Source organism: Peromyscus leucopus, chromosome 6, assembly GCF_004664715.2.
Source record: "Peromyscus leucopus breed LL Stock chromosome 6, UCI_PerLeu_2.1, whole genome shotgun sequence".
NCBI classification, from domain to species: domain Eukaryota; kingdom Metazoa; phylum Chordata; class Mammalia; order Rodentia; family Cricetidae; genus Peromyscus; species Peromyscus leucopus.
The window spans coordinates 42,605,639-42,628,469 of record NC_051068.1 but is presented as its reverse complement, the minus strand read 5'-3'; the positions used below and the strand labels follow the sequence as shown (position 1 = coordinate 42,628,469).

Here is a 22,831-nt window from a genome sequence, read left to right as displayed (position 1 = left end):
GGGGCTGAGACAGGCAGATTTCTTTGAGTTCGAGGCCAGCCTGGCCTACTGAGAAAGTTTCAGGAAAGCCAGGGCTACACACAGAGAAAACTATCTTGGAGAAAAAAGGGGGGTGGGGGGAGGAAAGAAAGGAAAAGAAAACAATACAACCCCATCTTAATACAGTCTATCTAAAAATTCAAAGAGTGCTTCACAGAAGAATGAACTCTAAAAAAACAGAGTATGGGTGGATTTTTATATCTTGATGCACTTTCTTCTCTTTTGGCTCTCTCTGTCTGTATTTGTAAAAATGTCCTACAGGCTTATCACCGGGAGACAATGTAATACAGTGTACAGTAACTACTCACCACTTTCAGCAGATTCTGAAAGAAAAGATGTGACTGGTCATGATCAGTTATGCAGTCATTTTTTAACTGACAATGAAGTTTGTACTTTATGTAACCACAGTTAATATATGATAACTGAAATCCAAACCAGTTAATTAAAACTCTTTGTAAATCCAATTAAAAGAATTGTTCTGGCCTGGTAGCAGTGGCGGAGGCAGCAGCAGCAGCAGCAGCAGCAGCAGCACACACTTTTAATCCAAGCACTCTGGAAGTAGAGGCAGGTGGTTGAATCTCTGTGAGTTTTGAGGCCAGCCTGGTCTACAGAGCAAGTTCCAGGACAGCCAGGGCTACACAGAGAAACCATGTGGGGGGTGTTGCTTATCAGCACCATGTAAAACAAAAACTTCCTGTAATGTTAAAAAGTCTGTTTACTTGCTCTTGGTAAAAACTTAGGAAGGTGCTAATTAATGGGACTGAGTGTAAAATGTATACAATGTACTCTAGTGGTCTTTTAAAAGTACTTCACTGTTGGTCTGGGGAGATGGGTCCATGGCCAAAGCACTCGCTACAGAAGCAGGAAGACTTGAGTTTAGACCCCAGAAGCCAGCACAACAGAAAACTATAACAGTGTGTGCCACCTGTGTGCAGGTGCCCAGAGAGCCAAAAAGGGGCATCAGAGCCCCTGAATGGAGGGAGTAGCAGCTTGTGAACTATATGACGTAGGTGCTAGAAACTGAACCACGGCTGGCTACCAACTTTCTTACCCAACCGTTTTCAACAACTAAGGTATCGAAGAAAAAAAAACAGCACCTAGTAATGAAAGCAAGTTCTTTTCCCTCCAAGCTCTGTACTATTCACAGTCAAGTTTGGTTTAGTAATTATATTTTTAAACTTTTAACATATTGCAGAAACTATTCTAGTTAATTATTCATGGTGGCTCAGGTCTTTAATTCCCATACTCTGCATACACACAGCAAATCTATAATGCCAGTACTTTGTAATAGCAGATCATTAGTTTCAAGATCATCCTTAGCTACACACTGAGTTTGAAGGGAGTCTGAGGATGGACTGGGACATATCCACACAAAAGTCTGTCTAAACAAACCTTTCTGGATCTATTTGAAGGATTATATTCTGCCCTGGTGTGTTTTAGTTTATTCATATGATTCTAACTGTAGTTGACGGCAACATAGTTCATCTTACATAATGCATGGAGTAGCTTTAGGAAATGGTGTTGGTACCAGAAGTCAGACATCCAAGTACAGTAAGTAGTGCATTACACAGGATCTGAGATCATTATCTCTGCCTCCTTTATCACAGTACCTAATGCATGGATTTCTATTGCAATTATTTCAATGAATCACTTTTTTTTACATTCCTGTATTTACTGTGTGTAGGTGTGCACACATGCCACAGCACATGTGAAGGTCAGAGGACAACTTGTGGGAGTCTCATACTTGGGTGGCAAGCATTTTTCCCACTGAGCCATCTCTCCAACCCAAAACATATGTTGTTAGTTACAGGAAAACAGAGGAGGGGCTAGAGGTGGCTCGGTAGTTAGCATCTGCTGCTCTGCCAGAGGACCCAGATGTGAGGGACCCAAGGGCTCATTAGGTTCTTCACATGTGCTTTTGTTTATAATTTCCCAGACTCATTCTGGTCCTCATTCTAAACCATTCCCTGTTATGTATGCCACCTGGCACTTGACCTCAGTCAGACCTCCTCTTGATATTTTCTTACCTTTGGCACTAAGCATGAGGATTGTTTTAGCCACTGTCTTGAGAGCAGAAACAACACTGTGCTGAGTCTTAAATGTCCACAATTGGCTCTTATACTTTTGCCACCACTAAGAGAACATGAAGAGCTTACTAGCATTGGAGTAGACAAGATAAAGTGGGGCTAGACACGGAAAGGTGGCCCACAAATTTCTGAACGAGGAATAATGATAGTTTAGAGAGAGAGAGAGAGAGAGAGAGAGAGAGAGAGAGAAGAGAGAGAGAGAGAGAGAGAGAGAGAGAGAGAGAGACCCCTAAATATATGAGTACAATCTGATTAGTCCATATAATGTAATTTGTATGTATTATGTTTTCAAGGCCAATTTCTGTGCTCTTCTCTAAGGAAGACTATTTCACCTGCTTTCAGAATTCCTTAGTTGCCTGTAGTTCTTTGAGATTCAGGCATTGTGAGTTAGCATGTCTATTGGTGTTTTCCTAGTTCAGGTCTTGTTTAGTTAGTCATGTTGGTGAGACTTTGTGGATGTGGCTTTGTAACCTGGCCCTTATGATATACATCACACTGAATTCCTCTTTTTTCCCTTTCAATTTTTTTTTAATTTGTATGAGTGTTGCCTGCATAAATGTATGTATACCATGTGCACGCCTGGTGCCTGAGAAGGTCAGAAGAGGATGGATTTTAGCCAGTTGTGAACTGCCATGTGGATACTGGGAGTAAAACGTGGGTCCTCTAGGAGCAGCCAGGAAAAGCTCTTCAGAGCTGAGCCATCTCTCCAGCCCCACTACACACAGATTCTTTAGCTTTGGACATTAAAATGTAATGCAGACTTTAGTTTCTTTCTCTCTTAATAAGAGGCTAACTCAGGAAAGAAAGACATCAGACAGGAGGAGGAATCACCTAGAGGAACTAGAACTTCTAGAGGTAAGCCAGAATATCCCACACTCCACAGGGTAATAAGCTCAGCAGATAAACTGAGAACATGTCACATTAAATAATTGAAAACAGCTTTTATTTCACTTAAAAAAAAAATCCAACTTAGGTGCTAGAGATGAGGCTTAGTTGATAGATCTCTTGCCTGGAATGCAGAATCCTTGGGTTTAATCTCCAGTACAACACAATCCCCAGTGTGGCATAAACAGAACTTTGTAATGAAGAGTGATGGAAAGCAAATGGCTCAGTCCTTCAAGGTCATCCTCAGCTATATAGCAGGCATCTAGTCTAGGCTACATTAAATCTTGTTTCAAAATAAAAACAAAATAAAATTCCAACCTTATTAAATCCACAATCTACATGCTGAGATTATCTGCATGGTCATCACCACGCCTAGCTTCAAAGGTTTTTGTTGTTTTTAAATCTTGTTTTAGCCTGGTGTAAGTATACACATCTATAAATAATCCTAGCACTTGGGAGGTGTAGGCAAAAAGAACAGAAGTTCGAAGCTATCCTCAACTACAAATCCAGTCCATGCTAGTGAGACTCAGCCTCAAAAACCAACTAACCAACAATGGATGGCTACAGGTGCCAGGATGTGCATCTGTTAAGCACTGGAACCTATATATCCCAACCCGGGAAATGGGAAGCATCAACACCTACTCAAAGCTATCCTGACGAAGCAGTTCAAATTAAGCAGAAAAATCAAATGGCTATCTAATTATGAATGGACAAGACAAATCCTGAGATATACATATATTGTAAAAACCACAATAATAAAAAGAATAGAGGCTAAAGAGATGAATCAGTAGTTAAGAGCACTGACTGTCCCTCCACAGAACCCAGGTTCAATTCCCAGTACTTACATGGCAACTCAATCAGCTCCAACTCTAGTTTCAGGGGATCAACACCTCTTCTGGCTACCATGACTACCAGGCACACATGCAGTGCAGATACTCATGCAGGCAAAACACCCATACATATAAAGTAAAACTTAAAAAACAAACCACTGGCATATACATCACCACATTTAACAATGCACTGCACTGGGTGAGGGCATCTGCAACCAATACACAACTGATTCTCTATATAGGCAACACTACAGATTATTGTCAGAGTGTGCAGGAACTTCGGGAGTGATAGAAATGTTTATGTACAACTATTGGGGTGGTTGGTGAGGGCATTTACTGTCAAAATTCAACCTATATACTTGAAGATCTGTACAGGTTACTACATAATACACATAATCTTACTAAAATTTTAAATTAAAAAAATTCCAAACTATCACTTATCTCCACAAACCAAAAGATGCTGTCACAATGAATAACTCACCCTCAATCTTCAATGGTATTAGATAGTGAAACTCTATGCCAGAGTCATTAAGAGAGCCAATATTCAAATCTAAGAGTCAGTTGCTTGCTACAAAATCACAATTCTGAGCTAAGGCTGTACCTGACTAGCATGTTCAAGACATGGGGTTAGAGAGAGGATCACAAGAAGGGGCTGGGAGAAAGGAAGAAGAGAAGCAAGGGGAACAAAGTGGAAGACGTAGCTCAGTAGATTGTCTGGAATGTGAGGCACCTTTTATTGGTCTAGCATATACACACACAGTAAAAAATATAACCTTTCATCAACCATTTGCTGAACACCTGTGGCCAGGCATTATTACCTGGGTAAAATCAGTAGCACTGCTGTATGTAAATAATTCAAACATGTTTTTAAAGACTGTAACTACCGTTGGAGTCCACCTAGGTTTCCTAGTGGCTGTACCCAGCAGGACTGCATAAGAGGATGATTGGACCAAAGGCCTGAGTACCAGGTGTTTGGAAGAGTCTACACTTGGCTGTAACTAGCAAGGGGGAGGTCTTTTGCTCCTCCCCTTGGCATTGTTATAAAAAGCCCTTTTGAATAATATTCTGGGCTGGTAGATAAGGATCCAGGCCCACCCAAGGCTATCCTGTGTTTCTATCTGTTGTTTCTCTCCACTCTAAATTTCTAAATCTCTTATTCCTCACTCCTCAAGAGTCCCTTGGGGAAATAAATGTGGAAGCTGGTCTCCCACAATTCACTATGGCGGGGAGAGCACCTAGAACAATTATCCAAAGAAGTGAAAAACCAATTGGGGGTGGGTTCACAGATTTGCAATTCCAACACTCAGGAAGTGAAGGCAGGAGGAAGTTAAGGACAACCTAAGATACATGAGACCTCTCCCTTCAGTCTCTCTAAAGTAAAATGCTCAGGGCCACAGGAATATATCTTAAGAACTCAGCTGATTATGGCAAAGTCACTACCTGGAGGGATCAAGGAATTCCTCCAGAGGAAGCCAAATTCCAAGGAGCTTTTTGTGTTACTTGGCTTGTTATATATCAGCTGTCTTCTGTTATGAAAATCGTGTGTCTTCAGTTTTCCCAATTGATTTTTCCCTAAGAAGGGCTAACAGTGTGGACTGATCACTCTCTGGACATACACATTCCAGGTATTTGGAGAACAGCCTCAGGAAAGGCTTTCTCTGGAATCAGATATCTCCCTTGGCCACTTTCAAGGACTAACAGTAATAACAGTCCACATGCAAGTCTCCTGATTTAAGGTAAATTCCACAAGGAGACATTGCCTAGGTCAGGTGGACCTTAAGTAATAGCTTTACACAATTTAGCTCGGACCCTCCTTTCTTACAGCCTTACTAACTTTATAGACCTCAAACTCCTTACCTAACCACTGCTGGGAATATTTAGATAACCTTCTGCTCTGACAGCTATGCTCAGCCAGAATTCCGGTTCAAACCTCCCTGTAATTATCATTGGCAGCATCCGGCCAAATCCATCCCCAGATGGAGGAATGTACCTTATCAGAGATACCTCCATACTCTCTAAGAAAAGACTTAAGCATCCAGACTCCCCATTTAAGAAGGCCTGGTGGATGTGCCAATTAAGCTTAACTTCCTCCTTTCCCAAATCTTACCTCTAGTTCCAGATCTCCCTTTAACTATCGCCAGAGGCATCTAGCTGTACACAGGTTGCCTAGCAACTGAGCACACTTTCCCTCACCCTGCAGAAAAAAAAAACGGCAGATAGCTTGGGCAGATAGGAGCCACAAGAAAAAAGAGGGCAGTTTTATTTTCTCCCATTGACCTAGCAACTTACAGATTCTTAACATTTTCTACCAATCACATTTAAAACTATAGTGGAGCACATAAGATCCCTCTTCTTAGATATTACCTGAATTTAGCCTTTAGTTAACTCATTTCCCCATTGGTCACTTCCCTTTTGGGTTGCAAATAATGATTAACAATGTCCCTTTATGTGATTCTTAACACCCCTCCATTTGACCCTGAAGCCTGGTGGTCCCTGCCTGAGGAAAATTCTTACCTACCTTTATGACCCCGTAGAATTCAAGCCTGGTGACCTGGCTCAACCAGGGGATTGCTATTGCTTGGGTTTATAAGTGGACACTGGAGAGACTTGGGGAGGACAGAGAGATGGAGAACAGGGAGGAATAAGGAGGATTTTGACCATAGAGTACGTGTAGACAAGATGGAAGATGAATGAGGAAAAGTCAGATAGGAAAGTACTAGCTGGGTAAGAACGAGATGAAAAGGACCTAGGTGAGGCAGAATTAAGACAAGAGAATTAAGATAGAACTTAGAGGGAGCAGTAGATGAATACAGAGAGAAATCAGGCAAGAGGGGAGCTAGGCACGAGAACAGAACTGAAGCTGTGTAGACAAAGAACTCACACAGAATAATAAAGTATATGGACTAAGGAGTTTTGTGTACATATTCATTTCTTTTCATCAAAGATTAATTATCAGCTGGTTGTAGATTCTTCCCGGACCCTGGGAGGGGACTACTGAGGGGCTGGACCCCGTAGTCCCCAATAGAAAAGTCTCCGCCGGGCGGTGGTGGCGCACGCCTTTAATCCCAGCACTTGGGAGGCAGAGGCCGGCGGATCTCTGTGAGTTCGAGGCCAGCCTGGGCTACCAAGTGAGTTCCAGGACAGCTAGTGCTACATAGTGAAATGCTGTCTCAAAAAACAGAAAGGGAGGGGGGGAGGAAAGAAAGGGAGGGGGGAGGAAAGAAAGGGAGGGGGAGGAAAGAAAGGGAGGGGGGAGCCAACATATTCAAGGCTTTGAGTTCCTCTCCCATTATGATTAAAAAAAAAAAACTACATGGATTAGAAAAAAATCCTATTGAATTATGATTGTATGGGCGCACAGATACGAAAGAGACTTTTTTTGGTGAAAATTTGGCCCACTCCAAAGGCACTCTCATTTGGTTCATACAGGCCTTTTTAGAAACTAAGCCCATACTACATTTTTTTTGTCTGTAGCAAGTATATTAAGAAGTTTTAAAAGGTAAACTGAGTGTTGTGGTTTACACTCCTAATCCCAGCCCAGCATTCAAGAAACTGGAACGGGCAGTGGTGGTGCACGCCTTTAATCCCAGCACTTGGGAGGCAGAGCCAGGTGGATCTCTGTGAGTTTGAGGCCAGCCTGGTCTACAAGAGTTCCAGGAAAGGCACAAAAACTCTGTCTTGAAAAAACAAAATAGGAAAAAAGAAACTGGGGCTGGAGGATTGCCATGATTTCCAAGCAAGCCTGGACTATAGTGTGAAACCCTGTTTCCAAAACCATATACACTGGGGCTGGAGAGATGTCTCTGCCATTAAGAATCGCATTGGCTGCTCTTGCAGAAGATCCAGGCTCAGTTCCCAGAACCCACATTGTGGCTCACAACCATCTATAATTCTAGTTCCGAGGATACGATACCCTGTTCTAGCCTCCACTGGCAAACATCTAAGTAAGTAATGGGAGTGCAAACAACATACAGACAGACAAAACATCAGTTCCTTAGCTTTTTAATGCTGTATGTAAGAAAGTACTATGACCAGAAGCAACTTGGAAAGGAAAGGGTTTATTTCAGCTTACGGGGGTAGTCCATATCAGGGAAGTCAGGGAGGAACTCAAGGCAGGAAAGAACATGGAGTCTGGAACTGAAACAGAACCACAGAGGAACACTGCTTGCTCCCCATGCTGTCTTACAAATCAAGGACCACTGTTTCCAGGGCTGTACTGTGCACAAGGCTGGGCTCTCCCACACACATAAAAAAAAATACACTACAGACCTGCCCAAAGGCAATGGGGGAGGGAGGGAATTTTCTCAACTGGAGTTCCACCTTCCCAGATAACAAAAAGCCAACTAGAAAACCCATTTACATAAATTAACAGAATTTTTTAAAGTTCTAAAAACAGGGGCTGGAGAGATGATGGCTGGAGAGATGATGGCTCAGTGCCCTTCCAGAGGACCCGGATTCAATTTTCAGCATCCACATGGCAGCTCAAAACTGTCTGTAATTCCAGTCCAAGGGGATCTGGTGTCCTTTTCTGGCCTCCACACAGGCACACACATGCAGGCAGAACACTCCTAAACATTTTTTGAACAAAATTTAAAAGTTTGTGCATGTAGAGGAGGCTGGTCTTCGACTGATGATCTTGTTTCTACCTTGAAGGTGCTGGGATAACATCTGTGATGGTTAATTCTAATTGCCCAGCTTAAGAATTAGTTTTTGTTTTGTTTTGTTTTGTTTCCATTTTATTTTTAAATTTGTATAAGGGTGTTTTGCCTGCATGTAATGTCTGCACCAGGTGCATGCAGTGTCCACTGGTGACCCAGAAGAGGACATCGAATCATCTGGAACTAGAGTTATAGACAAGCTGTAAGCTGCTCCCCGCCCCTTCCCATGACCTTGAAATAAAATTTAGCTAATTCACTTCACACTCAAATATATCTTGTGAGCTAGGTAGTGGTAGTGCACACCTTTAATCCCAGCACTCGGGAGGCAGAGGCAGGCGGATCTCTGTGAGTTCAAAGCCAGCCTGGTCTACAAATCGCGTTCTAGGACAGGCTCCAAAGTCACACAGAGAAACCCTGTCTCGGAAAACCAGAGAGGGAAAAAACAAAAACAAACAAACAAACAAAAAAAAAAAACACAATGACCAAAACTCTCCTCTTAAAAAGTTATAAAATTATGCTTATACTGTTGAGATAATTTGAAAATTGAAATTTTAACTTTCTGATGTGAGTATTTCGTGAAAATACTCTTCTCGATTGCAGAATGTATTTTTCAAAGCTTGTAAAGCAGGCTTGTGTTCTCCTAATACCTCAGCCCGATTCATGAGCAATAAAAATGTATTCTTCCCTTGAGTTGTAAGGTTCAAAATTAAAGACAAATGTACATAGATATATGATGAGATTAACTCTTCAGAGCATGTCAGGTGCTAGGTTTGAGAATATAGGAGCTACCTCACAATGTTTATTCATTTGTTCAATGCAGGTTTTGAACGATTACTAAGTATTAACAGCCATTCAACGAAGTCGTGACACTTAAGCTCCATCTTTGTAACAGTATTGAAATTACGCCTGGCTGTCGAACACCGAGCCCCACTCCAAAGTTTGGTGTTTCATATACCCGAAGAGAAATTTAACCAGTTCTAGGCCACAACAACGCAGAGGGTGACTGTACACCTCGCTAAAGTAAATAGCATTTCAACACTGCAGTTTCCCGCTGACAAAACTGGCTTTTGTGAAAATCATTAAAGACCTCCAGACCAAAGACGACTTTAACTCGGCAGGGGAAGGAGGCCAATTCGGAGGCTGGGCGAGAAAGAGGTCGAATAAGGCTGGGAGTTGGAGGCGACGGGAAGCCTATCAACGGCCCAACGCTCTCGCGTTTTGGCTCACGCAGTTAGTCAACTTTTCCAGCACCCGGGGAGACCTCGGCTCGCAGCCAGCGTCCCCAGAAGCGGGAAAACGGGTCTCCCAAAACTAGCACGTGAAACACGAGGCAGGGTGCGCAGGAACGGAACCTGGCCACACACCCTTCCCCTCCGAGGATGGCGGGAGAACCGGGCGACGGAGCACATCTGGGACCAGGAAGAGAGGCTGCGGTCAGCGGGGCTCGCTAGGGCCCACCGCGGCGGGAAACAGAGAGGCCCTTCACCCAGGCGGGTGAGAAGACCACAGGCCGCCCAGCGCGACCGCCGCACGCGAGGCTCCGATCCTGCCCTGCGGCTTAAGGGCCTCGGCATCCCCAAGAACCGGGGCCCACGGCCCGGTCGCCTCTGAGCTGGAACTCGGCGACCGCGACCGCGGGGGTCGCTCCCGCCACTCGTATCTCTCACACTAGCAAAGCCAAAAAGGTGCCTCCGATACCGGGAAGTCGCGCCGCAGGCCAGGCTGCGACTCGCCGAGCGCCGCTGCCCCGGCCAAGGGACGCGGACGGTCTCCCAGGTCTCGCTCACGCTGCCTGAGGGCGGCAGGGACCCCAAGCACAGACTGACCTTGGAATCTCCGTTGCACAGAGCCATCTGGGCAGTGGCGGCGGGAGGGCGCCGGAAGAATCGGTGCCGCGGGCGGAGACGCTAGCGAGGCCTGGACGCGAGCAGCACAGCGCCTGGACCACCTAACTGTGGTAAGCGTGCAGCACAGCAGCAGCACGGAACGCCGCCGCAGCTCCAGAACACAGCCGGAGCGAGCTCTGCTCCCGCCTCCGGCTTCCGTCCGTCAGTCCGCCGCCAACCGGCCCGCCCACGGAGGCGGGGCCAACCAAGCCCCGCCCTCGCCGTCGCCCGAGGAAGGGAGCCTCTAGCCTACAGGAATGGAAAGCGTGCGCCACGCGGCTGCGGCCTGGATCGCCTTACTGCTAGGAGGAGCCTTCGGCGTAGCGTGGCTTTGTCACCAAGGCCACCACAAGAAAAACTCCAGTCGGGAGGCCCCTTCCGCTGAAGGGCCACCTGACTTCAGTGGCAGCTGGTGGCACAGGGGAGCAGGCCTCCAGGGGCCGTTTGGGTAGCCAGGACGCAGTTGCAGGTCATTGGAGAGGCAAAGGTTTAGGTTCATCAGATCTGCAGCGCCTGCCGGATTTCGTAAAAGAAGGGAGTTTGAGAGCAGCCCTGATTGGCAGCTGCGCCAGCGGGCTGGTCCTGGAGCTCAGTATAGCAAACAGTGCTTTCATTAGAATTGTTTTCAGGGAAGGAACTGTAGTTCCTCCAGCTAGCCCCTTGGCACCCATCAGCGTTAGTATTACTTTGAAGTGGTTATCTGAAAGCCTGAATCAGGGTTGAGGAAAACAATAACAACGTGTAGCAAAGTGTCCTGGCTCACTCCTGAATACCAGCACCAGGGAAGCTGAGACAAGAGAATCGCCACGAGTTTGTGTCCCCAACACCTTGTCTCAAAAAAAAAAAAAAAAAAAAACAAGGAATGATCATTTCTAGTAAAGCCTTTCAACAACTATCCATCTATTATAAAACACTAACATTGCCACGCTCTGCTGTCAGGCTCTGGTTCAGGTTATGGGGAGTGGCATCGAGCAAACTGGAATCACCAGAAATTACTCTAACGGTCGGTGTGTTGAGAATAGAGAAGAAGGATTGTTCTTGTCACATCTTTTACAAACCAGAAAACTAAGACACGGTAAATAATTTGCCACTCAAGTAGCCCTGTTTCACTTACCTTTTTGTTTTTTGTTTTTGTTTTTGGTTGGAAAAATTAACAGTTGAATTTTCCAATGCCATGATACTGGGTTTTCTTGGTGGGTCTGTATGAACAATCCAGAGTGTAGTTAAGATAGAACAGTTTCAACTTGTATAAACATCCACCCCCCACCCCCACAATAAATCAGTATCATGTGTCACTTGATGGTCTAAGTAAGATGAGCATAATGTGACAATAGTGATGTCCAAAATGAATGAAAGAAATGGGAATCAAATGTAGGCATATTCCACAAAATAACTGGCCTGTGATTGCATCCAGTTATTTATTTCTTTATGAAAACAACACCCCTAAACCTGGTCACTAAAGGGAAATTTTTCTGCAATTAGAGCAGAGTTTATTCATCATGAATAGCTTTTCTCTGCTTTATTGTATCAATCAGAGCAGTCTAAAGGCTGCTATCTACTTGGCCTGAGATAAAGGGGCCCAAGGGCTGGGGCTTAGAATAACCTATTCTAAGGCTTTCTCACTCCACCTTTGATACCTGTGCTCTGGAAATAGCCCCTGAGGGCTGGAACACTTTGACCCTCAGGGCATTGCCACCTCTCTGTGGCCTCTCTCTCAAACTGCTTAAGGATAGCTGCATTTCCTCTGCACTGGGTCAGAATTCCCAGGAGAGTACTCCTGGTAGAAGCTGTGTAGTTTTGTCTGATTTCCTTCTCTGTTGGCATACCAAGGATGAAGTCCAGGGTTTTATAACAAACCCTACACTGAGACGCATGGCCAGTCCCTATATGGCCGCTTCCAATCTAGCCTTAGATTGCACATAGAAGTGTTTCTCTACTATTTATTCATTGGATGACCCATAATCCTAACCCAGATTAATTTCTCAGTGCTTTAAAAACTATATAGTTTATGGAACCATGTAAGACCCTAGGCAGCCAAAACAATCTTGAGCAAAAATACCAATGCTGGAGGGATTGCCATCCCAGACCTCAAGAAATAGTTTAGAGTCACAGTAATAAAAAACAGTATGGTACTGGCACTAACATAGACATGTAGACAATGAAACAAAATCAAAGACCCAAACATGAGTACACATAACTACATCCATCTGATATTTAACAAAGATGCCAAAAACATACTGGAGAAAAGACAAATGGTGCTGGGAAAACCAGATGTGCATATGTAAGAAAAATGAAATTAGACCCCTACCTATTTATTACCTTGCACAAAAACTAATTCCAAATGGATGAAAGACCTAAACTTGAACCTGAAACACCAAAACTGCTCGAAGAAAACACAGGCAGAACCATACAAGATATTGGTGTAGGAAAGGACTTCCTAATAGGACCTCATTTGTCCAAAAATTAAGGCCAACAATTGACAAGTGGGACTTCTTTTTTCAAGACAGGGTTCCCCTGTGTTGTTTTGGTGCCTGTCCTGAATCTCGTTCTGTAGACCAGGCTGGCCTTGAACTCATAGAGATCCACTTGGCTCCTGACTGCTGAAATTAAAGGTGTGCGCCACCACTGCCCGGCTGACAAGTGGGACTTCTTGAAATGAAGCTAAAGAAACAACCAACTAAATCTGGGTGGCGCACGCCTTTAATCTCAGCACTTGGGAGGCAGAGGCAGGCAGATCTCTGTGAGTTTGAGGCCAGCCCGAACTACAGAGTGAGTTCCAGGAAAGGCACAGAGAAACCCTGTCTCAAAAACAAAACAAAACAACAAAAACAAAATAAACAAAAACAAACAAAAAAACCCAACCAACTGGGTGAAGAGAAAAGCCCACAGAATGAGACAGTACTTTTGCCAGCTATTCATCTGACAGAGGTTTAATATCCAGAACATACAAAGAGTTGCCTAGAAGGGAGCATTGTGATCCTGCTTTCTCTAAGGACTGCTATTGGCAGTCCTGCTTTTCCCGAATGGAAATGCCACCACCCCAAGCCTCCTTCCCCTTTATCTGAGGTACCCTCAATAACTGATAATGCCCTGCTAAACTAAGTTTTAAAATTCCAAATACTATATTGAGTTATAGTTCACATGATAGTGAACTGCTGAAAAGAAATCCACAAACGGGAAATTACAGGAAGGAGCCACTAGATGGTGGAATTAATTTCTGAAATGGAGCCCAGGAAAAAGAAACCAGAGGCCACAAGTCTGGCAATAAAACACTCTGTGCTTTTGAAAAATATTCAGCAACCCACAGCTGCAACTTCTTGCTATTTAGAATTTCAATGACCTTGGTTTCTATGTTTTCTCTAAGCCAAGTGCCCTAGCCTTTCAGAAGCCATAGGAAGCCACATATATATTTCTGTTAAAATTCTCCAGTAAACTAAATAAAAGCTTTTTGGGATTTCTAGTAGCTAATAAATGGGAAAAAAACAAACATTGTTTTAACATTTCCCTCTAGATTCAAGAACCATTAGGAACTTTTTAAACTGAAACATAATCACCCTGACTACAAGAAAAATAACAAAAGAAGTTAATACATCCCAATGTGCTCTTTAAAATAGTCCAAAATAACAAAATAACCCAATTGCCTTTGGTTATTTATAGGCTGGCCAAGGGAATCTGTATCGTATCAAACATGTCAGTGATCACAAAAAAAAAAAAACAACAAAAAAAAAAGTGGAGTAATCAATATTTTGGTAAAAGCCACTTGGTTAATTAAACTGACCAAACTGATCCTTGAGGTTTATTCTGGTTAGGCAAAGGATGACTAGAAAATTAAATACAAGATTATGCCCAGTGTTTGAGCATGGTGACTCATGCCTAGATTCCCAGCACTTGGGAAACTGAGAAGGTTGCCATGAGATCCAGATCAGCCTGGGCTACATAGTGAGGTCCAGACAAACCTGGGCCACAATATGAGACCCTGTCTCAAAATAAACAGCAATAGTTAAAAAAAAAAAAGTCCATCAGTTGATGACTGAGCCAACCAAACAACCAAACAAGAAATAAGCAATGATATGTGAGCAAAGCACAGGCTAGACCAGGCTACTTCAGAAGTTATATATACATTTTCAAAGCCAAGCATACTTCTACATGCCTGTAATCCTGGTATGTAGAAAACAGAGGTAGGGGGATCGTTTCAACATTCCAAACATCATGGTCAACACACTGGTTTTCAGGCCAGCCAGGGCTAAATGGTGAGACTGCATCTCAATGTCCCCTTCCCAAACAGACTTCTGTTAAGATGGTAGACTAGAAGCTGCCTCTGTGTTAGTTGGTGACCTTTCTCTTTTGAGAATCAGAATAAGAAAAAAAAGTATATTTTATAGCAGAGAGGAAAAGCTTTACAAAGCTACAGAATAAGTAAGAAAACACAGTTAAGAGTAAAAGTAACATTGCACAAGCAGAGAAGTAAGCTAAACACAACCAAAGAGCTCCCTGGACAGAAAGGAGACTGGGGAGCTGCTTCCCAAAGCAGCCAAGAGGCTAGCCAAATGAAAGCCCTGCAGCTCTCCCCCCGGAGAAGCCACACAGCCCTGAGAAAGTCTCAAATTCAGCTGTAGGTCTGGTGAGACAGTGATCCCTCCTATAGACCGGCAGAGCAGAGAGAAATGGCGTCTTGTCGTGTTATTTCACTTAAGAGATGCATTCTTTAAAAGCTGAGCTGTTGCCGGGCGTTGGTGGCGCACGCCTTTAATCCCAGCACTCGGGACGCAGAGCCAGGCAGATCTCTGTGAGTTCGAGGCCAGCCTGGGCTACCAAGTGAGCTCCAGGAAAGGCGCAAAGCTACACAGAGAAACCCTGTCTCGAAAATCCAAAAAAAAAAAAAAAAAAAAAAAAAAAAAAAGCTGAGCTGTCTGAGTCCTGAGATCAGGGAACATTCATAAGTTTGGGAGCCTCAGTTTGGCCTCTGAGTAAGGAAGGCCTAGAGAGACAGCTGTGGCGAGCAGGAAGGCCGGGCGCTGACAAGCAGAGTGCAGGCTATCAGGAGGCTGGCTCAGGCTGCGAGATGCACGCAGAGAGATGCTAGCACTCTCAGTGGAAACAGGTCCATCCACCAAGAGTTCCCTAGAAATTGACAGTCTTGGGTGAGAGGTCAGTGGATACACAAGTTCTATAGGACAGCTATCCATCTGTCACTCACAGATGGGCCAGCCTATGCTGCCCTTACAGAAAGGGCCTGTTTTCACTCCCACATTGGTTGAATGGCCCGTAATTCCTGTTTGGGGATCTAATACCACCTTCTGGCCTCTGAGGACACCTGCACACATGTGGCACACACCCAGACAAGCAAACACACACAAACATACACATACATGAAAAATAATTTTAAAAAGAAAGGAAGAAGAGCTATAGAGAGTGGGTCAGTCTTTCCACAGAATACTTCAGTGATTCTGAAGAAAATGCTGGTGTAAATATAAATAGCAAAGGGCATTCTGAGCAAGTCTCCAATGGAAACGAAAACCATTACTACCAGAAGAGGCAAACCGTGCAGTAAACTGGCAAAGAGCAATCAGGTGTAGTGTTCTGCAAAAGGTGGAAACTTTGAGCAGCAATACAATTGGATATTTATGAGCCAGGCATGATAGTATATGGCTGTAATGTATGCACTCAGAAGGCAGAGGCAGGAGAAGTGTTATAGTTTGAGGCCAGCCTGGTCTATACAACAAGTCTACATAGAGATACTATTTTGAAACAAAACAAAAATGTTATCACTACCATCACCACCAACGAAACAGGATATTTATGAATTATGACCTTAGGAATATTTTGCTTAAACCACCACCACACTTGGCTTTATCTTTCTTTTAAAAGACCAAATATTGCTAGGGCTATAGCCCAGTCGGTAAAATACTGGCTTAACATGAACAGAGCTCTGGGTTTGATACCCAACACTACCTAAATTAGGTGTGGTGGTACATGCCTGTAATCCTAGCCCATGGGACACAAGACAGGAGGATAAGAAGTTCAAGGTTATCCTCAGTTACATAGCAAATAGTATGTTGAGGGCCAGCCTGGACTACAAACAGCCTCTGCACAAAGTTGCAGGGCCAGGCTGCCTGGCACAGCACTGGGGAAAAGTCTCTGCTAGGTAGATCTGCAAGGGCAGGAACTCCACCACGGACAATCCAAAGGCCAAGAGGAGTGTGGTGGTTTGAATGAGAATAGTTCCCATAGGCTCACAGGTTTGAATGCTTGGTCACCAGGGAGAGGCACTATTTGAAAGGATCAGGAGGTATGACCTTGTTGGAGGAAGTATGTCATTGGGGGTGGGCTTTGAGATTTCAAAAGCCCATTCCAAACCCAGAGTCTCTCTCTTTGTGCTGCCTACATTTAGATGTAGAACTCTCAGCTCCTCTCCAGCACCATGTCTGTCTACATGTTGCCATGTTTCAAGCCATGATGATAATAGACTAAACCTCTGAAGCTATAAGCCAGCCTCAATTAAATGTTTTCTTTCATAAGAGTTGCCATGGTCATGGTGTCTCTTCATAGCTCTAAAACAGTGACCAAGACAAGGATTATTCTCAAGCCTTAAGATTTCATATAATGTGCCTTGTAATTTGTACTTATTTTAGACTTGCCATCTTTTTCTTTCCTATTTCTATAGATATGAGATATTTGCTCTATTCCTGCTCTATAACTGTACTCATTTTTTTTTCTTGAGACTGGATCTTACTCGGTAGTCAAGGCTGTCCTGAACTCCAGTTATGGGACAACAGGCATGAGTCATCATGTTGGGCTCCATAACTGAATTTTGAAAATCTATAGTATGTATCTCATATGTTCACAACTGGGGAACAATTTCCCTCAAAATTAATGATATATATATATATATATATATATATATATATATATATATATATAACTTTATCACCTGGTGCTGTGATAAAATACCCTGACAAAAGCAAATTAAGGGAGAGAGGACTTGTTTTGGGTCACAGTTCAAGGGTGCATCAATCGTAAGAGGGGAGTCCTGGTGTTAGAAGCTTGAGCAGGTGTGACGTTGCATCTACAGTCAGGAAGCAGAAAGAGATGCATGCTGGTGCTCACCCAGCTTTCTACTTCAAGAAATCTAATCAAAATAATCCTTCACAGGCATGCCCAGGAGCTACTAGCTTTATAAGAGAATCCCTTACAGGTGTGCTCAGAGGCTTGCCTCTTTAGTGACTCTAGATTCTGTCAAGTTGACAATCAATATTTACCACATTACCCATATCTGATTTAAATGATATTTAGATGAGGTTTTGTATTTACAGTTGATGCCATAAAAAGTAGGATGGGAGGGGGCGGGTAACTGAAATGTAATGAGTATATTTTGTATGTGAGAAGGAGATGAACTGAGGAAGCAGAAGTGGAATGATTATGATACCCCATATTAATACCCTTAAACTTAACCCCCTATCTTTGAATGCAGAGCCTTTGGGAAGTGACTAGGTCATGAAATGGAGCTTCCAGGAAAGGAATTAATGCCTGTATAGAAACGACTGAGTTGGGTATAGTGATGCAGGCCTGTAATCTCAGAACTCACTATGTAGCTCAGGCTAGCCTGCATCTTATGAACCTCTGGCCTTAGTCTCTTCAGTGCTGTGATTACAACATATGTGTCACCACATCTGGCTGTAGGCTTTTTTAATTAGAAGGTTGTTTTTTTGTTTTGTTTGTTTTATATTATCACTGTCCATTGAAAAACAAAACTATATACAAAACATTATGCATACAAACATGGAATTAGATAAATACAAAGCTTTTACCTAAAATATTGCACTAGTAATTTCCCCCTGTTGTTTGTATTTTTGTTTAGTAGGGTACAGAAAATTAACATTCAATAGAATGATAATTTAACTGAAGTAGAATAAGGCAGAGAAGGCCAATTATTAGCACTGCTTGTCCTACGCATTTCCAAGTGTGACTTCACTTTGACACCTGGAGCAGAAGGACCTGGAGAAACAGCTAAAACACAATAGGTCATTACCTTTAACAACCTGATCACAAAAGCTTACACCTGTCAACTCTAATATATGTCTTTAGGAAACAACAAGCTGAATGCCAAGCAGGCTCCTGTGAAATCTCGATTGCTTGCTCACTTCACCTTGTGGTTTTAGAATATAAAATGTATATAAAATGAAAATGCAAACTGGACCCCATACCAAGGGCTTTCAGAAACTGTCCTGGCTTTGGTGACATCTTTTTTCTACTCTTACTGGTATCTGAGTACTTATTCAAGAAAGATTCCCACAACATAACCACTAAAGAGAAATCAGTACTATAGCTAAAGAAAAATATTTGGTGCTATGGATATCAGCCTGTATGCTGTGAATATGTTGCTCTGATTTGGTTGATAAATAAAATGCTGATTGGACAGTAGCCAGGCAGGAAGTATAGTATAGGTGGGATAAGCAGAGAGGAGGATGCTGGGAAGAGGAAGACTGAGTCAGGAGTCACCAGCCAGACACAGAGGAAGCAAGATGTGAAGGCAGAACTGGGAAAAGGTAGCAAGACACATGGCTAAACATAAATAAGAATTATGGGTTAATTTATGTGTAAGATCTAGCTAGCAAGAAGCCTGAGCCATTACGCCAAATAGTTTTAATTAATAGAAGCATCTGTGTGTTTATGTGGGTCTGAGTGGCTGCAGGCCCAGGCAGGACTGGAGAAAACTCAAGTTGCAATTTGGAAGAAATTATTTAAGACACTGATAAAATCCAGGCATAATGGCACATCTGTAATCCCAGAACTTGGTAGTTGAAGGCCACCCTTGACTACACGGTGAGTTTGAGGGCTATATGAGACCCTTTCTAAAATAAATAAGGTCTTGTCTAAACAACAAAAAAGTAAATAAATAAATAGGCTAACCAGCTACTTACTGATTAAATTCGCTTACTACTCCATAAAAGGAAATTCATGCCTACTATTGAAAGCCTAGTCAAAAGCCCATCATTGGAGAGATCAGAGGTCCTGGGAGGGGAAACTCATTATTGTTGTTTTGTTAAATGGACATGTCAAACTGCTTTCTTAATATTTATGATTATTTCCATAGATTAGTGCTACCCTCAACCTTGGTCCTAGAACCTTCTTTCTACAGTGGACAGCAGTCCATACACAGACCCAACTGATCAAAGTGCTGGAAACAAGTGATTGTTGGGTGCTCAGTCCTGACTGAGACATTCACACTAACCATTGCCTGCCACCCCAACGAGACTCAAGGTCCCATGTAAGAGCTGGAGGATGGTAGAAACGCTGTCTCCTGAACATGCCACCATTGCACTCATGAACTCACGGCAGCTGTGGTTACCTGAACAAGATCAACCCAGTCAACGTTACGGCATGGATGGGCGAGAGGCTCAGAAGGTTCCACCTCTAACTTAGGAGCTGTTGACAGGTGTCGGCTGCTGGGAGAAGAGTCACTTTTCCTCCAGAGTATGGCTGCTGGTAGATTGCCCATGTCCAGTGGTTAGCCCCAAAGCCACGCGCATGCAGGTAACAACACTAGCCGGAATCAGTGAGCTCTAAAAAAGGGAAGATATAAAGGTGGGAGGGAGTTCCAGTGGGGAAAGTGTGAGGATTGGATATGATCAAGATACATTATATACATGTAAGGTATTGTTAAAGAATAAAAAACAATTAGAATAAATTCTCTTGTTCATTTGACTCTACCATTTCGGAGGTCATTCTGGGCTACACAGTGAAACTCTGTCTCAAAACAATTAAAACAAAAACTCCACTGATGTGGCACTCATAAAATGAATGATTATTGGCCAGGCAGTGGTGGTGCACACCTTTAATCCCAGCACTTGGGAGGCAGAGCCAGACAGATCTCTGTTTGAGACAAGCCTGATCTACAGAGCGAGATCCAGGACAGGCACCAAAACTACACAGAGACACCCTGTCTCAAAAAACCAAAAAAAAAAAAAAAAAAAAAAAAAAAAAAAAAAAAAAGGAAAGAAAAAAGAATGAATGTTATAATTAAAAAAGAACAAATATAATATCTACAGATGATACTGATTTATAAACATCTTATATCTACAGATGACACATGATATATCTATTGATATATAAACATCTTATTTGGGTTTCAAGGATAATAATGCTGGGAGGTGGAGAACCTGATCCCAAAGGTCACATATTATATGATTCTACTTTACAATTTTTCAAATGACATAAATATAGTCAGGAAAACATTAGGAACTCCAGAGAATGAGGAGAGAGAGTCAGTGAAACTGTAAAGATATGATATCAAACAGGAATAGCACTTAAAAGTAAACACAGTACACACACACACACACACACACACACACACTAGTACATGTGAAAAAGTGAGATCTAAATAAGACTGGCTATTAGTCTAGAAGCTACTTATAGGCATCTACTTCCTATGTTTTTAGTATTAATATATTATCTTACAAAACTCAATGAAATTGCTTGCCTACTTGGTGAATATCAGGCCAATATGACTCTGTCTCAAAATGGGGTAGGAGGAGAGAAGTGGACAGCTCCTGAGGAACAACACCCTAGGCTGTCTTCTGGTCTTTATATGTACATGCATTCATGAGCACATTCACATACAAATATACCCCCAACACAGGATTAGCTCAGTGCTGTAGAATTCTTGCCTAGTATGTGTGGGGCTCAAGGTTCAATCTCAAAGTAAAAGGAAAAAAAAAATAGAAATGCAAACTTATTTTCCCCTCAAACAAAGAAACCAAAAACCTGGCCAATTCACAGCTTTTGTCTTAGTCAAAGTTCTATTGCTGTGAAGAGTCACCATGACCACAGCAACTCTTATAAAGAAAAGCATTTAGTTGGGGCTGGCTTACAGTTTCAGAACTTTAGTCCATTATCAGTATGCCAGATAACATGGTGACACACAGGAACACAGCACACAGGTGATGGAGAAGGAGCTGAGAGTTCTATACATCCAGATCTATAGGCAGCAGGAAGAGATAGAGGCACTGGGCCTGGCTTAGGCTTCTGAAACCTCAAAGTGCACCCCCAGTGACACACTTCCTCCGGGAAGGCAACACTTACTTCAACAAGGGCACACTTCCTAATCCTAAGCAGTCCCACTTATCGATAACTAAGTATTCAAATCTATGAGCCTGTGGAGGCCTTTCCTATTCAAACCACCACAGACTTGTAGGCTACTTCCTGAAACCCTTGCAATGCAAAAGTGGATGTGATAAACCTTATTCTGTATTCATTGAAATTGAGACTTTTACAGGAATGACAGCACATGCCAGTAATGCTAGAACCTGGGAAATGGAAGCAGAAGCATCAGGAGTTCAAAACCATCCTAACAGGAATGTATCAAGCTCAATGCTGGCATGGGCTACATGAGATCCCTTCTCAAAACAAAACAAAACAAAACAAAACAAAAAAGGAGGGCCAGGCAGAGTGGCCCATGCCTTAATCCCAGCCCCTCAGGTCAGAGGCCAGTGGATCTCTGTTGGGTTCAAGTCCAGCTTGGTCTACAAGATGAGTTTCAGGCCAGTTAGGACCACACAGTAAGATCTTGTTGCAAAAATAAAGAAAAATAAATAAATTGAGACCTTTGGTCTTACTTAGATAATAACACTGTAAACTGTTTTTTCTTCCTATTTTTTGTTTGTTTTTTGAGACAGCGTTTCTCTGTGTAGCCCTTGCTGTCCTGGAACTCGCTCTGTAGACCAAGTTGACTTTAAATTCAGAGATACAGCCTGCCTCTACCTCCTGAGTACTGGGATTAAAGATGTATGCCAAGGCCGCTCAGCCGGCTTCCCCCTTACTCTTCCAATTTTTGAGACAGTTTTGCTATGCAGTTATGGATGGCCAGGAACTTCGTTTATAGACTAGTTTGGATTACAAGCATGCACCACCACATCCAGCTCTATTCTTCTCTTTAACAAAAATTAAAAGATGTCACAGTTGCCATTTTCTGTTATTTAAATATATTAAACTAGATGTGGTGGCTCGTTTATACAAACCCAGGGCTCGGGAGATTAAGGCAGGAGGATGGCCATAAATTTGAGAGCAGCCTGGGTTATATGGGCCACTATGAGCTACGGTGTGATGGAGGACCCAGTCTCAAAACAACAAAAAAGATTAATAATAATAATAATAATAATAATAATAATAGTCTCAAATTCTTGTGCAGGTGCAAGGGCTGGAGAGATGGCTCAGTAGGTGAGTGCTTACTGCGTCTTCACCAACATAACTCCAGCCCCAAAGTACTTTCTCTCTCATACGTACACACACTCACACGGGGAAGAAGGGGGACAGGAAGGAGGAGGGAGGGAGACAGAATATGAGGAGTCAGCTAAGTGGTTAATAAGCTGTGGAAAGAAGAGAAAATGTAAAGGCAGAAATGCACAACAAAATTTAAAGCACTTTAAACTGAAGAAAGCATGTATTAT

General features: G+C 42.9%; 1 protein-coding gene across 2 annotated transcripts in view; it reads right to left on the bottom strand.

The window, feature by feature from the left end:
- Positions 1-19,929, bottom strand: part of Gmps (guanine monophosphate synthase) — a 69,079-nt gene extending 49,150 nt beyond the window's left edge. Inside the window, exon 1 of one of the 2 annotated variants that reach the window (XM_037206636.1) lies at positions 19,735-19,929. In XM_037206636.1, the coding sequence (XP_037062531.1) occupies positions 19,735-19,884 (150 nt within the window). In that variant the 5' untranslated portion in view covers positions 19,885-19,929. Of the gene's footprint in view, positions 1-10,325; positions 10,557-19,734 lie in introns of those variants that run through there. The other variant, XM_028894528.2, reaches the window with a different exon arrangement.
- Between the last annotated feature and the right edge of the window lie 2,902 nt (positions 19,930-22,831).